Source organism: Cololabis saira, chromosome 8, assembly GCF_033807715.1.
Source record: "Cololabis saira isolate AMF1-May2022 chromosome 8, fColSai1.1, whole genome shotgun sequence".
NCBI classification, from domain to species: domain Eukaryota; kingdom Metazoa; phylum Chordata; class Actinopteri; order Beloniformes; family Belonidae; genus Cololabis; species Cololabis saira.
In genome coordinates this window covers 2864279-2878342 of record NC_084594.1, presented here as the reverse complement: position 1 = coordinate 2878342, position 14064 = coordinate 2864279, and the positions used below count along the sequence as shown (strand labels likewise).

The window sequence follows — 14064 nt, the reverse complement described above, 5'->3', positions numbered from 1 at the left end:
AAAAGAAAACCGAATGTGTCGTCGAAAAAGATAAATTAATAAATGTTGTAAACTCAAATTAGAGTCTTCTGTATCTGGAATGAATGTATTCTTGAGTCTATAAGGTAACAATAATAACAATAATATAATAATGAGATAACCTTGTTTGAATTGTAAAAGTGGTTTGGCTAGATACAATCTTTGACTAAAACTAGACTAAAATGGACAATTCTGACTAAAATAAGACTAAAATGCTCAGACTTTTAGTCGACTGAAACTTGACACGACTAAAAGGAGAATGAACGAGACTAAAACTAATAAAAACTAAAATGACAGCTGGACCCAGAGACTAGACCGATGACTCCCGGTGGGTGAAACTGTGCTGGTGTTTCAGGCGCCGACGCTGCGGAGGATGAAGAGGTGGACGTGACGTCTGTGGATCCAATCATCGCCTTCTGCAGCAGGTGAGAGACAACCAACCGAGTCGTCGAAAGAAAGTTCTTAAGTGCAATTCCTCAATATTTTCTTAAGAACCGTCTTAAGAACTGTCATTTCTTACGAATTTCTTATTTTTCCTACTTAAGAACTTAAAATATGAATGTATCTGAAATGGCATACTGCATGCTACATGCTACATGCTACATGCTACATACTACATACTACATACTACATACTGCATACTGCATGCTACATGCTACATACTACATGCTACAAGTTTTTTCTTAAGAAGAAACTTAAGAAGAAAGTTGAGAAAATACTTAAGAACTTTTTTGGAGGATACGACTTCTTCTCTTCTTTCTTCTTAAGACTGAACTTAAGAAAAAAATGACATTTAAGAAGATTTTTTTTCTTAATGTTTTGTGAATCCGGCCCCTGGTCTCCATGTCCGTTTCCGTAGCGACGAGGAGATCGAGGACTACAAGGCGCTGCTGTACCTGCCCATCGCCCCGGAGGTGGAGGACCCGGAGGAGAACCCGTTCGGGCCCCCGCCCGACGCCGCGGCGCAGCCCGGCGCCCCGGACGACGCGCTGGCCGGCGCCGGCGGGGACAAGAAGCAGCGGCAGCCGTCGTCGGAGGGCGGCCCGGCCAAGAAGAAGGCCCGCACCACCACCATCGAGCTCCAGGGGGTCCCCAGCGACGGTGAGGCCCCGGGCCGGGGACTGGCCTGGTCCCCGTGGTTACCATGGTTACGGTTCTAGAGGCTGCTGCTCTCACCAGGAAGATGAAACGATGGTTTACTTTGTTTTTTACTTTCTGAATCTCCCGGTTGGGACCGCTCTCGTTTATTAGTCTGAGTTTGAGAATATCATTAACTTCTACTTCCTGTCCACACTTTAGCACCGTTTAAATATAATCACGAATAAAACACAGATATTTGGATGTTCATCTGTTTTCATGTGTGTACAAGTCGGAGCCGATGTTGGGGTTTTATTTTGAAAATCGTGGGTTTGTGAACTCACCTGTCTGCCAGGTGGCCTGTAGGCCACGCCCCTAGTAACATAGGCCACGCCTTCCAGTCATATAGACCACGCCTCCAGTTTCTGCGAATTGCATTGCATTTGTCTCTCTTAAAAGGTATTGTGACATGAAAAACACATTTTTCTTGATTTTTTTGTGTTTTGTTGGGTGTCTTGACATCAATTACACCCAAAAAACAACGAACTTTTAACATTCAGTGTATTGTGTGCTTTCTGGGATTTTCCGCATAACTGTGCAAAAACGGCGCACCTGGTTTGGTGGCGGGCCGTGACGTCAGGGCCCGCTAAATCACCGCCCCCTCCACCCAGCTCCCTGCCTCCTCTCCTCTCCAGCGCACCATAAAGGCTGATTTATGGTTCCGCGTTACACCGACGCAGAACCTACGGCGTAGGGTTACGCGGCGACGCGCACACTACGCTGAACCCTACGGCGTAGGCTCTGCGTCGATTTAACGCGGAACCATAAATCAGGCTTAACACGGAGCTGTTTAGAGCCTCTTTTGTTCTAATCACCGGAGGAAAACTGCTAAGAAGACCCGCGGCCACTGACTGGACTTAAGATAAGGGGACAGTGATGCTTGCATGCCTTTATTTTTATGATTGTTTGCTGTGGTTCCCCCTTCTGCTTTTCCGTGCATGCTTCGCCTGTCGCTCCGACGCCGCTGTGAGCGTATGGCTGGAGGAGGAGGAGGTTTGGAGGAGGAGCGGAGCAATGATTGACAGGAAAGGGGGGAAAGGAAGCATTTTTCACAGCGCAAAAAAACACTGTAATAGAAAGCCAGGAAAAGAGAACTAGAGTGAAGTTTTTCTTGTTACACTCTTTTAGACACATTTGAGGGATGTTGCCCAAGACTTTTAATAGTGTTAAAAGCATGTTAAAAATGATGTCACAATACCTTTAAGTTTATTTTTTCATCAGTCTGTAAAACCATAACTCGGATTTCTTGCTAAATCTATGAGTACAGTCGATCAAACAACAGCCTTTTCCCATTTTAGATGTTTTCCAGTTGCTCAAACTGAAGGTTTACGCTCAGTGGGCGTAACCCGCTGTGAAGTCGCACCTGTGACGTCATGCGTATTCCCTCTATAGGCCACGCCCAGCGGCCTGTGGGCCACGCCTGTCAGTTTAGGCCACGCCCATCTCCATATGGGCCACGCCTGTCGCGATATGGGCCACGCCCAGTTCAGGGGCCACATTTGCACAAAACTGCCCAGTAATTAGGGCCCGACCACTGTCAGTGTGAAGGCCCTATTGTATCTGTAGGAAATTTGTTTTTTTTCTCGTTTTTCTTCTGACTAAATGAGGGCCTTTTTGCCCCCCCCTAAACGTCCCCCAAAAGTCACCAAATTTTGCACCAAGCCAGGCCTGGTGATAAATGTGATATTTAATGGTTTGCATTAATGGGCGTGGCCTAATGGCTCAACAGCGCCCCCTAGAAAACTTTGTGCCTCAAGCCCCACAATTGACGTACATGCACGAAAATCGGTACACACCTGTATCATGTCAGAATCCGGTTTTATTGGCAGTTCAGAAAAACATGTTTTTGACTTCGGATACACCGGCGGCGACACAATGGTATTATGCGCCTATTTTTCCAAGGGTAACACTGGGATGGGGGGGGAGAAAAAACACATCTTCACACTGAATATAATACGCAGTGTCAAGGTGCAAAAAACACCTCGGCACACAAAGCAACAAACATCATCACAAGACTTGCATGTGGGGGTGTGTGGGGGGGGGGGGGATCAGCAAGTGTGAGTGGTAAGTCTGTGAAACTTCGGCCCACAGCTGTTCCTCAGCCAATGTCCATGATGTTATCAGACGGCTCGGTACAGTTCTGATACAGGTCCACAAATGTTCCTGGGAGAGGGGAGGGCTAGTGGGGGCAGAGCATCTTGTTTACATTCCACCAGGGAGATTGAGACTGGAGCACCCCGCAAGGCTGCTCTGTCAAGGTCAGATTATAGAATCAACAATTGTATTGAAAAGAAAACAGACAGACTCCAGTAATTTTCCGTCTGCCTTCAGTCTCTGATTCCTCAATGGCGACTCCAAACAGACGAATTTGTGATCAATTCCCGCCAAGCAGGATCGCCAGACACAACGGTTTCCAATGTTTCCAGGAATCCATTATGTATCCAGCAAAAAATGTCCCATCGGGGCAGGAGGGCTCCCTTACCCCCTGACTTCTCGTCGCAAAAATTTGGTCAATTGTGCTGAGAGACCAGTTAATCAATTCCATGATTGTAGAGTTTCGGAGGAGTGAAAAGGAGAGACTCTGAAGACGAGACAGGACAAAAAGCAGTAGCAGGGCAGATAGATAAGGGAGAGGAGCAGAAAAGCGTCCCCCTTCACCGAGAGCCGGAAGAAGAGCCACATGTCATGTCACAACTTAAAGAAAAGTCTCTTGGAGCCATGGCCGAAACCGAACCGGAAGTCGGCCATTTTTAATTAATCGTGTAATTTTTGCGCAATTTATGCCATTTCTTCGACCGTTAATACGGCCCGAACCGTAACGTGCACCCAGGTGTGTTATACATCAAAATGTGCGTCTCCATCCTGTGACGACGCACATTACTTTTCTCTTTCAAAAGTGTTACCGTGGCGACGATAGACGCCAAAAAGCACACCCCCTTCATCTGATTGGTCCATATTTGATAGTTCCTACTTTCTGCAATAACTTTTGAATGGTTTGACATAAAGACTCGTGGTGGAGTCATCGGACTCGGTTTTGAGTCCTTGACTTTTATTGGTGAAAATTACACGCGCGAGGGCCCGTTCATCGCTGCTTGCAGCTTTAATTAGCTTTGAGTTCTTTGAAAATAAACTAAAATGCTCTATACTGACGATGCTGCCGTCTCAGTCCTGACGTGAACCCTGAACCCTGAACCGTCTCCGTCTCTCCGCAGAGCTGCACCCCCTGCTGGGCGTGAAGGGCGACGGCAAGTCGAAGAAGAAGGCGGCGGGCCGGCCCAAGGGCTCCAAAGGTAAAGACAAAGACTTCCCGTTCAGGCCCAAGCGGCCCGCCTTCCCCTCGCTGGGGGGCGACGCCCTGGGAAGCTCCGCCCCCGCAGGCCTGGGAGGAGGAGGAGGAGGAGGAGGGATGAAGGGCAGGGCAGAGGGGTGCCTGGCCTCAGGTAAGAGAACACCCCCCAACCCCGCTGCTGCTGTTACCATGGTAACAGCTGCTGCTGCTGCTGCTGCTGCTGCTAGCCTGACCTGACCAGCCCGGTCTGCTTTAACCCCCCCCCTAACTACCCCCCCCTGACACTGGAAACTCACAGTCTGGAGCTCAGAGAGGCGTCTGAGGGTCCGAAGGGCCAAAGGTCACCGCGACAAACACTGACAAGAGTCATAAGAGTTCCCTGGAGATCATATGAAATCCTATAAAACTAGTGGAACTGGTCTGGACGGATCAGCTGGAACCCTGAAAGGAGATAGACCACAGTTGGACCATCGGGGGTCTTAAACTAGCTGCACCTCCTAATCTGGGATCTCCTACGAGACCTCTAATCTAAAACATCCTAATCTGAAACACCCTAATCTAAAACATCCTAATCTAAAACACCCTAATCTAAAACACCCTAATCTAAAACATCCTAATCTGAAACACCCTAATCTAAAACATCCTAATCTAAAACACCCTAATCTAAAACACCCTAATCTAAAACATCCTAATCTGAAACACCCTAATCTAAAACATCCTAATCTAAAACATCCTAATCTAAAACACCCTAATCTGAGACCCCCTAATCTAAAACACCCTAATCTAAAACATCCTAATCTAAAACATCCTAATCTAAAACATCCTAATCTAAAACCTCCTAATCCAAAACATCCTAATCTAAAACATCCTAATCTAAAACATCCTAATCTAAAACATCCTAATCTAAAACATCCTAATCTAAAACACCCTAATCTAAAACACCCTAATCTAAAACATCCTAATCTGAAACACCCTAATCTAAAACATCCTAATCTAAAACATCCTAATCTAAAACATCCTAATCTAAAACATCCTAATCTAAAACATCCTAATCTAAAACATCCTAATCTAAAACATCCTAATCTAAAACATCCTAATCTGAAACATCCTAATCTGAAACATCTTAATCTAAAACACACTAATCTGAAACATCCTAATCTAAAACATCCTAATCTGAAACATCCTAATCTGAAACATCCTAATCTGAAACATCCTAATCCGAGACCCCCTAATCTAAAACATCCTAATCTAAAACACCCTAATCTGAGACCCCCTAATCTAAAACATCCTAATCTAAAACATCCTAATCTAAAACATCCTAATCTAAAACATCCTAATCTAAAACATCCTAATCTGAAACATCCTAATATAAAACACCCTAATCTAAAACATCCTAATCTAAAACACCCTAATCTAAAACATCCTAATCTAAAACATCCTAATCTAAAACATCCTAATCTAAAACATCCTAATCTAAAACACCCTAATCTGAGACCCCCTAATCTAAAACATCCTAATCTAAAACATCCTAATCTAAAACATCCTAATCTGAAACACCCTAATCTAAAACATCCTAATCTAAAACATCCTAATCTAAAACATCCTAATCTGAAACACCCTAATCTAAAACCTCCTAATCTAAAACATCCTAATCTGAAACATCCTAATCTAAAACATCCTAATCTAAAACATCCTAATCTAAAACATCCTAATCTAAAACACCCTAATCTAAAACATCCTAATCTGAGACCCTTAATCTAAAACATCCTAATCTAAAACATCCTAATCTAAATTAAAACAGCTTTTATCTCTGGGCTTCCTGATATGGTGTGACGTTTGTGCAAACGTAACTACGCAGTCGCTTACGTACCCGAACGTAAACCACGCAGTGACGTAGCAGCTAAATTTAGGGGTGGTGCTGAAAGTAGGGGGGAGATTGGGACTGGGCCCTGGGAAGATTACAAGGGCCCTAAAATGTGTTGCTTCATTTTTAGGGCTAGTGGTAGAAAGTAGGGGGTGTATTGGGATTGGCCCTAAGTATCAGTAGTTCTGGTCTTGGAGCAACTCTTAACTTTAGTTTAGAGAAGAAGAACTCTGGACTCCACCTGAATCTGGAGGTTTCCCCCAGACTGTGACCTTCCTCCCCCCGAAGCCTCTGCCGACCCCAGACCCCCCTACGGTCGGGGGTCTGGGGTCGGCAGATGTTTGGATGTTTTAAACGGTTCCCGGTGCAGCTTCCTCCCTGATCCATCAGTCTGCATCTACTTCCTGCTTGGCCTTTGACCCTCCTGCTCCTCCCGCTTCCTGTGTGTCTGCAGCAGCTCCGCTCTCTCCTCCTGCTGTTTCTGCTGTTTACTGACCCGACTCTCACCGTCATCCTGCGTCTCAGTCCTAATTAGAAAAAAATTAGTTACATTTAATAAAGCTATCATTCGTAGATTACAGATATTAAACAAGCCATTAAGTGCATGTCACATAGTTTAGAACAGGAGTCAGCAACCCAAAATGTTGAAAGAGCCGTATTGGACCAAAAACACAAAAAACTAATATTTCTGTAGCCGCAAAAAATGAAGTCTTGTGTCAGCCTTAGAATGAAGACAAATGGCGAAAGGCGAAACGTGAGAAAAAAGTTGAAATAGAGTTTAATGTTGAAGTACAATCTCGAGAAAAAAGTCGAAATGTCAAAAAAAAGAAAAAGGAAAAAAAAGGTCAAACATTTTTGAAAAAGCTCCAGGAGCCACTAGGGCGGCGCTAAAGAGCCGCGGGTTACCGAGCCCTGGTTTAGAAGATGTATGTTAACTGAGCTAATGCTGATATTTTCTTTCTGTTTCTGAGGAATTTAACTCGCTAAATTTGTTTTTTAAAATCATATAAAACGCATTCATCACTCTAAAGTTGCTTTCGTCAACGAAAATTATGACTAAATATCGTCGTCAACGAACCTTTGAGACGCAACGAAAATGCTGGTCATGTGACGATAATAATTAAATATATAATGCAATATCATAGAGGAATAAAAACCAGACTAAAATGTAGATTCCAAAATAAAATGTCTTCATTTTCATTGACCAAAACAAGACGAAATGTTCTAACAAAGATCCTTAATGTCCATGTTTTCAGTAGTTTCTCTGGTTTAGTCTTTAAACCAGTTTAATCTTTAGATCTTTGGATCCACTTTCCTACATAGACGTGGAAAAGAAAACCCAATTTGTCGTCGAAAAAGATAAAAATAAATATGTTGTAAACTCAAATGAGAGTCTTCTGTATCTGGAATGAATAAATTCTTGAGTCTATAAGGTAACAATAACATAATAATAAGATAACCTTGTTTGAATTGTAAAATGTGTTTGGCTAAATACAATCTTTGACTAAAACTAGACTAAAATAGTCAATTCTGACTAAAATAAGACTAAAAGCTCAGACTTTTAGTCGACTGAAACTTGACACGACTAAAGGAGAATGAACGAGACTAAAACTACTAAAAACTAAAATGATAGCTGGACCCAAAGACTAGACTCAAACTAGAACTGAAACAGGCACTACATCACTCCTTTCTTTTTGTGTTTTCTGAAAACCAAATACCGTCACTTTGCATTTCCTGTTAATTTATGTAAAGTATTGAGTCTAATTTTTCTCAGATTGTGGTCCCAGCAGTAAATCCCAGCCGGTTTGTCTGGTTGTTCTGACGGTTTCCTTCTCTCTGCAGGGAATCTGGTGTCACAGTCGTACAAACAGCACGACATGGGAGGGCTGGACTGATGCACCGCCGTCTTTCAGAGACAAACATCACATGTACAGATACAGACGAGCAGCTCGTTGGGCCGGCAGACTGTTAGACTGTTTCCTCCCAGTAAACTGTTTCCTCCCAGCCAGCCGGATCTCTGATGGAAAACCGCGGAGAGACGACGCCATGAGTCGCCCGTCTCCGCAGGAATCCTGTATAGAACGCCCACGTCCCCTTAGTGTTGTTGTTCCTGTTGTTTTTATACGTATTAAAACATTTGTCATTTATAGTTTATGACCGCTTGTGTGGCTTTTTAAAAGTTTTCAACATGTCTTTTCTGTTCATGACAGCTGGTTGTTTTAGGGGGCGGAGCATCTACTCCTTTGGGGGCGCGGCTTATGTTCCCACTTCTGAGGGACAATCAGTGCGTTTACAAGGGAAGTTTAATTCAGAATTAAAATTAAATCAGATTTAAAATGAGTAAAAATTACCACGTAAACACCTAATTCTGAATGAAAATGGCCATTCCAAATTAAACTTAGGCCCCGTTTCCACGTAGCAAAAACGGTGGTGTTTTCATGCGTTTTGGCCGTCCGTTTACACGAAAACGAAGCTCAAAGTCTCCAAAAACTATCATTTCTGAAAACTCCGGCCAAAGTGGAGATTTGCAAAAACTCCGTCTTCACGTTTGATTGTAAACGGAGAGAAACTGACATTTAGGCTTCAGAACGTCACATTATGAGACAGAAACGTCACCACACTGCAAAAACTCAAAATCCTAACAAGAATATTTCTTATTTTTAGTCAAAAAAAAATCTCATTACACTTAAAACAAGACTCATCACTGGAAAAAAGGTGAAAATTGTCAAATAATAAGTTATTTATCTCGTGATGACTCTTGTTTTAAATGCAATGAGATTTTTTGACTAAAAATGAGACATTTTAACTAGAAATACGACAAATATTCCTGGTAAGATGTTGAGTTTTTGCAGTGCAGCATCGTGTGTGCGTCCTGTGTTTACAATTAGTTTGTAACCGTCAATATTTTCTTGTATTTTACCTGTTTTATATTCTAAAGTCACACTTAAAAGTAACTCCACTTCTCTGTCACTCCAAACCAAAGACTCTGGTTCATCTTGGAAGTAACTGGAAGTTACTCGTGTCATTTGTTGATGTTTTTTTCCAGGATTCTGATTGGCTAGCATGACTTTATCTTCTCGTTACACTGCCCCCTGTAGGTTTGGCTGCTCATAGCACCTTAACAGATATTTATGCAGGTTCCTGGAAATGATGGTATTTTTCAAAACGTAGAGGGAAATATCCATTTTTGTAAATACCCGGCTATGTGGAAACGTGGCCTTAGTTCCGAAGTAAGTGGCTGGTTTATTCCGATTTAAAATCCCAATAGAATAATTCCAGATCATGTATACACTCATTCCTCTTTAAATTAATCCGGTCTTTCTTTCTGCTCGTTCCCTCTCCCGTCTGTCTCCATGATCTTATATTCCGCTGGGCTGGTTTTCCAAACAAAGTTTCCAGATGCAGCAGCAGTAAACGCTGGTCAAGAGCAGAGACATTTATTTAAGAAATAGAAATCATTAAAAGAACAGATGGAAACAGGAAACATCAAAATGGTGAACTTTTCAAAGTTGTAGTGGCTAAGTTAGTTTTTCTTCCGGTAGTTTAACTTCCGGTCCCCCCCCTATCCAATCAGAACCTTCCCAACCCCCAGACCTGGAGAGGAATTGGAGAAAGACCAGCAAACGTGTTTCCATGGAAACCTCAATTCAGAATTTATATTTCCATGTAAACTCAAAGGAAAATAGTTTAATTCGGAATTATTTAATTTGGAATTATTAATTCCAAATTAAAAAACATCATGTAACCGTGGCCAATTACACCTGAATAATTCACAATTTTTCTTAGCTGTAACAATTATCAGGATTTAAAATGCTAAAAATTTCATTTTAAGAAATGAAAAAAAATATTACAGGTATTGGATGAGAGACAGACATGTCTGTAACTGTGAAACCGTTTTTATTATTGACAGATATATACAGAAAAGGTACAAAACTTCAGGATAAAATGCAGTTACAAATTACGGACAGTAAATTATATATCAAAATAAAATAGAAGGCTTGAGGTTTAAGGAGGAAAAATAAGTAAAAACAAAATAAATCAGGAAATATATTTTTCACATAAGCTTCTCGTTTTAACCACTTTGGGGTTTATGCTGTAAGACTGTGAATATTAATATAGCTTTGAGAACAATTATATTTGGACGTTGGCTAGCAAATTTAGTACAGTGAATATGACATTTAGCAATAATTAGGAGAAGGTTGATTAAATAAACTTTGTCTGGGCTTGTCATATCATTCTTTGATAACCAAATACTACATGTTGAAGAATCAACTTAAAGGAATCAACTTTAGCATTTACAGGACTGTCTCAGAAAATTAGAATTTTGTGATAAAGTTTGTTATTTTCTGTAATGCAATTTAAAAAAAAAAAAAAAAAAAAAAGTCATATATTCTGGATTCATTACAAATCAACTGAAATATTGCAAGCCTTTTATTATTTTAATATTGCTGATCATGGTTTACAGCTTAAGAAAACTCAAATATCCTATCTCAAAAAATTAGAATATTCTGGGAATCTTAAACTGTAAACCATAATCAGCAATATTAAAATAATAAAAGGCTTGCAATATTTCAGTTGATTTGTAATGAATCCAGAATGTATGACATTTTTGTTTTTTTTAAATTGCATTACAGAAAATAAAGAACTTGATCACAATATTCACATTTTCTGAGACAGTCCTGTATAAAATTATTAAGGTAAATCCAGAGTATATGAGTTTATGTGCAATAATTCCAGAATAAGTGAGATATTAGTGTTTTATCCACATTAACCACAAAAAGAACAGAGTGGTCAACGTTTATCTCATATTTTTAATAAGATTGGTCTTGACTGGATAGCATCTATTAAGTATTTTAAAAGTAACCTCTCACTTTGTAATAATTCATTTTCTTGACAAGACCCATGTGTTTTTCCAATCTTATCTCATTATATAAAGTTATTCCAATAGATCCACTTGTTGCTTTAAACCCCAAACAAACTCAGTGCGTCATTCTCGTTCCCACCCCGTTTTTTCCATGAAGTAGTACTTTCTGTCATGCAATTTTGTACTTTTATCGTAGAAAAATACATAAAGCAGACGGATAATGTGTGTTAATTCACCTGGGAATCATTTAGGGATCTTTTAGATTAAAAGGGCTGGTTTTCCTTTGGGACTTTTGACGTAATTTTCCACTTGTGGAGCCTATTTCTTATTTCTGGTAAGATACGTCATCACGCCCCGCCCCCTTGGTGCCGCCGGCCAATCACAGCGGAGTGGGCGGGGCCTCCGCGGCTCACGGCAGCGGGGATTGGTCTATTAACCTGTCAGTCACAGTGAACGCAGCCGGACGGATTTAAACGGAAACGCCGAGGCAGCTTCAGAGTAAAAGCACCAAGGTAAATAGTTTGTTCTTTTAAAAAGGAAAAAAAGTAAAACATTCCGAGTTATTTTTCAGTAAGGAAACTAATGAATCTTTGACAGCAGGAGTTATTGATCTATCAGATGAGCTAATAGTTTTTTTTTTTACTTATTTATTCTTTATTTCATTCATTGATAAAATAAAACAATTTAACAAACACAAACGTTCCTAAATTCTGAATGAAAAGGAGCAGAAAGAAGAAGATTTTTATTTAATCTGCCCCTTTTTCCCCAAAAAAAATCAATTTACAAAGAATGTAAATTAAAAAACAAAGTAAGCAAAAAACTAAAATAGAATAAATGTGGAGTATTAGTTCCACGGGGACCAAAACTCAGAAATCTGCAACTTTTAGTGCCACAGAAAAACACTTAAGATCCTAAAAATTCAACTGTCTTATCCATTTTATTAAGAAAAATATGAATAATAATAATAATAATAATCCTACAACAATGGGATGAGATAATTGTTATATGGACTCTGTGTGTCCAGAGAAGATGGACAATGGAGTTTATTTTATTAAATTAACCTAAATCCAAACAAAACAGAGCAGTTTTTGTTTTAGTTGCAGGCACTAATATCAGCTGTTAATTACCACCAGCATTGTGTGTTTACCTCAGGTTATGAAACTGCCAAACACAGAAACTTATACACTATAGATCATTAAAAGTAAATTAAAAACCTGCACTGCAGATTGTCCCAGTTAGCAACAGTAAGAAAGACTTACCAACGGTGTCAGGGTGCGGTAGAGTTGGATCCAGATGTAGGAGTTTAAAAAACAGTGATTTATTAACTTAAACAAAACCAAAAACGCTGCTGATCAGGATTCTAAACCAGAACATGACAAAGAACAAAAACCAGAGCTGAAACACGGAGGAAGGAACAGTAAAGACCAGCAGGGAAAGACAAGACCAGATAAACACAGAAGTGTTGAGACACAGGTGGAAACAATCAGGGCAGATGGAAACAGGGAAGTCAAGACAGAACTTAAAGATAAAGACACTGGTTTCAAAATAAAACAGGAACTAAATAACAAAACTGTGACAAATGGGTCAATTAAAACCTCTCTATGAAGCTACGATATTAAATTAATTCTTACATAATCTTCCTTTTCCTAGCAGTGAAAGCCAGGACTCCACTGAAAAAGGAGCAGAATTTTACAGCAATCAATAAAAAACATACAATTTTAAAACATACAATTTCAAAGTTAAAAATATTTCATTTAAGGGCAACCGTGCAATGTTTATTAGCAGTTCATGCTGTGTCTTTGCTATCTAAATAGTGTCATTAAACAGTCTAACTGCAGTCTGCAGGCCTGAGTTTTTCAGCCTTTCTCTTGCTTCCAGAGCTGAATCGAGGACCAGCAGGAGCTGCGATGGGTCCACCGTTGCACCAGCAGATCCACTTGGAAGGATCCTGAAATTATGGTTTTTAGCCCATCAGTGGATCCGGCAGAGGAGTTGCTGGCAAATATGTGCAACAGAAGCTGTATTTCAAGTGTCATTTTCTCCCACTCCTCATCAGCAATTATGGCATTAGCTTCCAATTCACATTTACCTTTCACATCCAGCGTATCTACGGACGGATTTGCACATTTTTTTTTTCAAACATGTTTCCTTATTGGGTAGTCGATGTAATGCATATTACACAATAAACATTTTTTATAAAGGATTTGGCTGAATACCCCGTTTTATATTTAAGATAAGATAAGATAAGAAATCCTTTAATAGTCCCACAGAGGGGAAATTTCCAGATTACGGCAGCAAAGGGGATAGTGCAAAACACAAGAGGCATCAATATCACACAATAATAATAAAAACACTATAAACAGTATATACAATAATAATAATAAGAAGAAGGAGAATAAAAATAAATAATAAGAAATACTAGAATATAAAAAAAATAACAGATGCATATTTTCAGATGTTATTTGCATAATTGCACGTTGCAGAGAATGATATTGCACATTATTTTCCGGTATGTATATTTATTATCAGGTTGTTATTTTACCACAGACACACAAAAAAAAAACAAACAAGTAAAATAAATAAGGACACAAAACTTAACATAACAAACACCCCAAAAGACACACACTGCAAAATACGTAATTATAAACAGGTCCCAAAGTAAGTACCGATTACCAATCAAACTCTGACTGAAGACAATAATAATAGGACAAATAAAATAAAATAAAATACAGGACACACAAAACAACAACGACAACAAAAAAAAATAAAAATAAATAAAAATAAAAAATTGCACTGATTCTGATTCTGATTCTAAAACACGTGCTTTTGCTTTGAAAGGTCGGGGCGGAAGTAGAGCCTTGGTGGGCGTGGCCTGTCCTGATCGTGGGCGTG

General features: G+C 40.1%; 1 protein-coding gene across 2 annotated transcripts in view; it reads left to right on the top strand.

Annotated features, from left to right (window-relative positions):
- rbbp5 (retinoblastoma binding protein 5) overlaps positions 1-8462 on the top strand; it is a 29100-nt gene extending 20638 nt beyond the window's left edge. The window contains exons 11-14 of one of the 2 annotated variants that reach the window (XM_061728353.1): positions 374-443; positions 878-1119; positions 4368-4445; positions 8151-8462. In XM_061728353.1, the coding sequence (XP_061584337.1) occupies positions 374-443; positions 878-1119; positions 4368-4445; positions 8151-8203 (443 nt within the window). In that variant the 3' untranslated portion in view covers positions 8204-8462. Of the gene's footprint in view, positions 1-373; positions 444-877; positions 1120-4367; positions 4596-8150 lie in introns of both variants that reach the window. The other variant, XM_061728352.1, reaches the window with a different exon arrangement.
- Positions 8463-14064: the final 5602 nt, after the last annotated feature.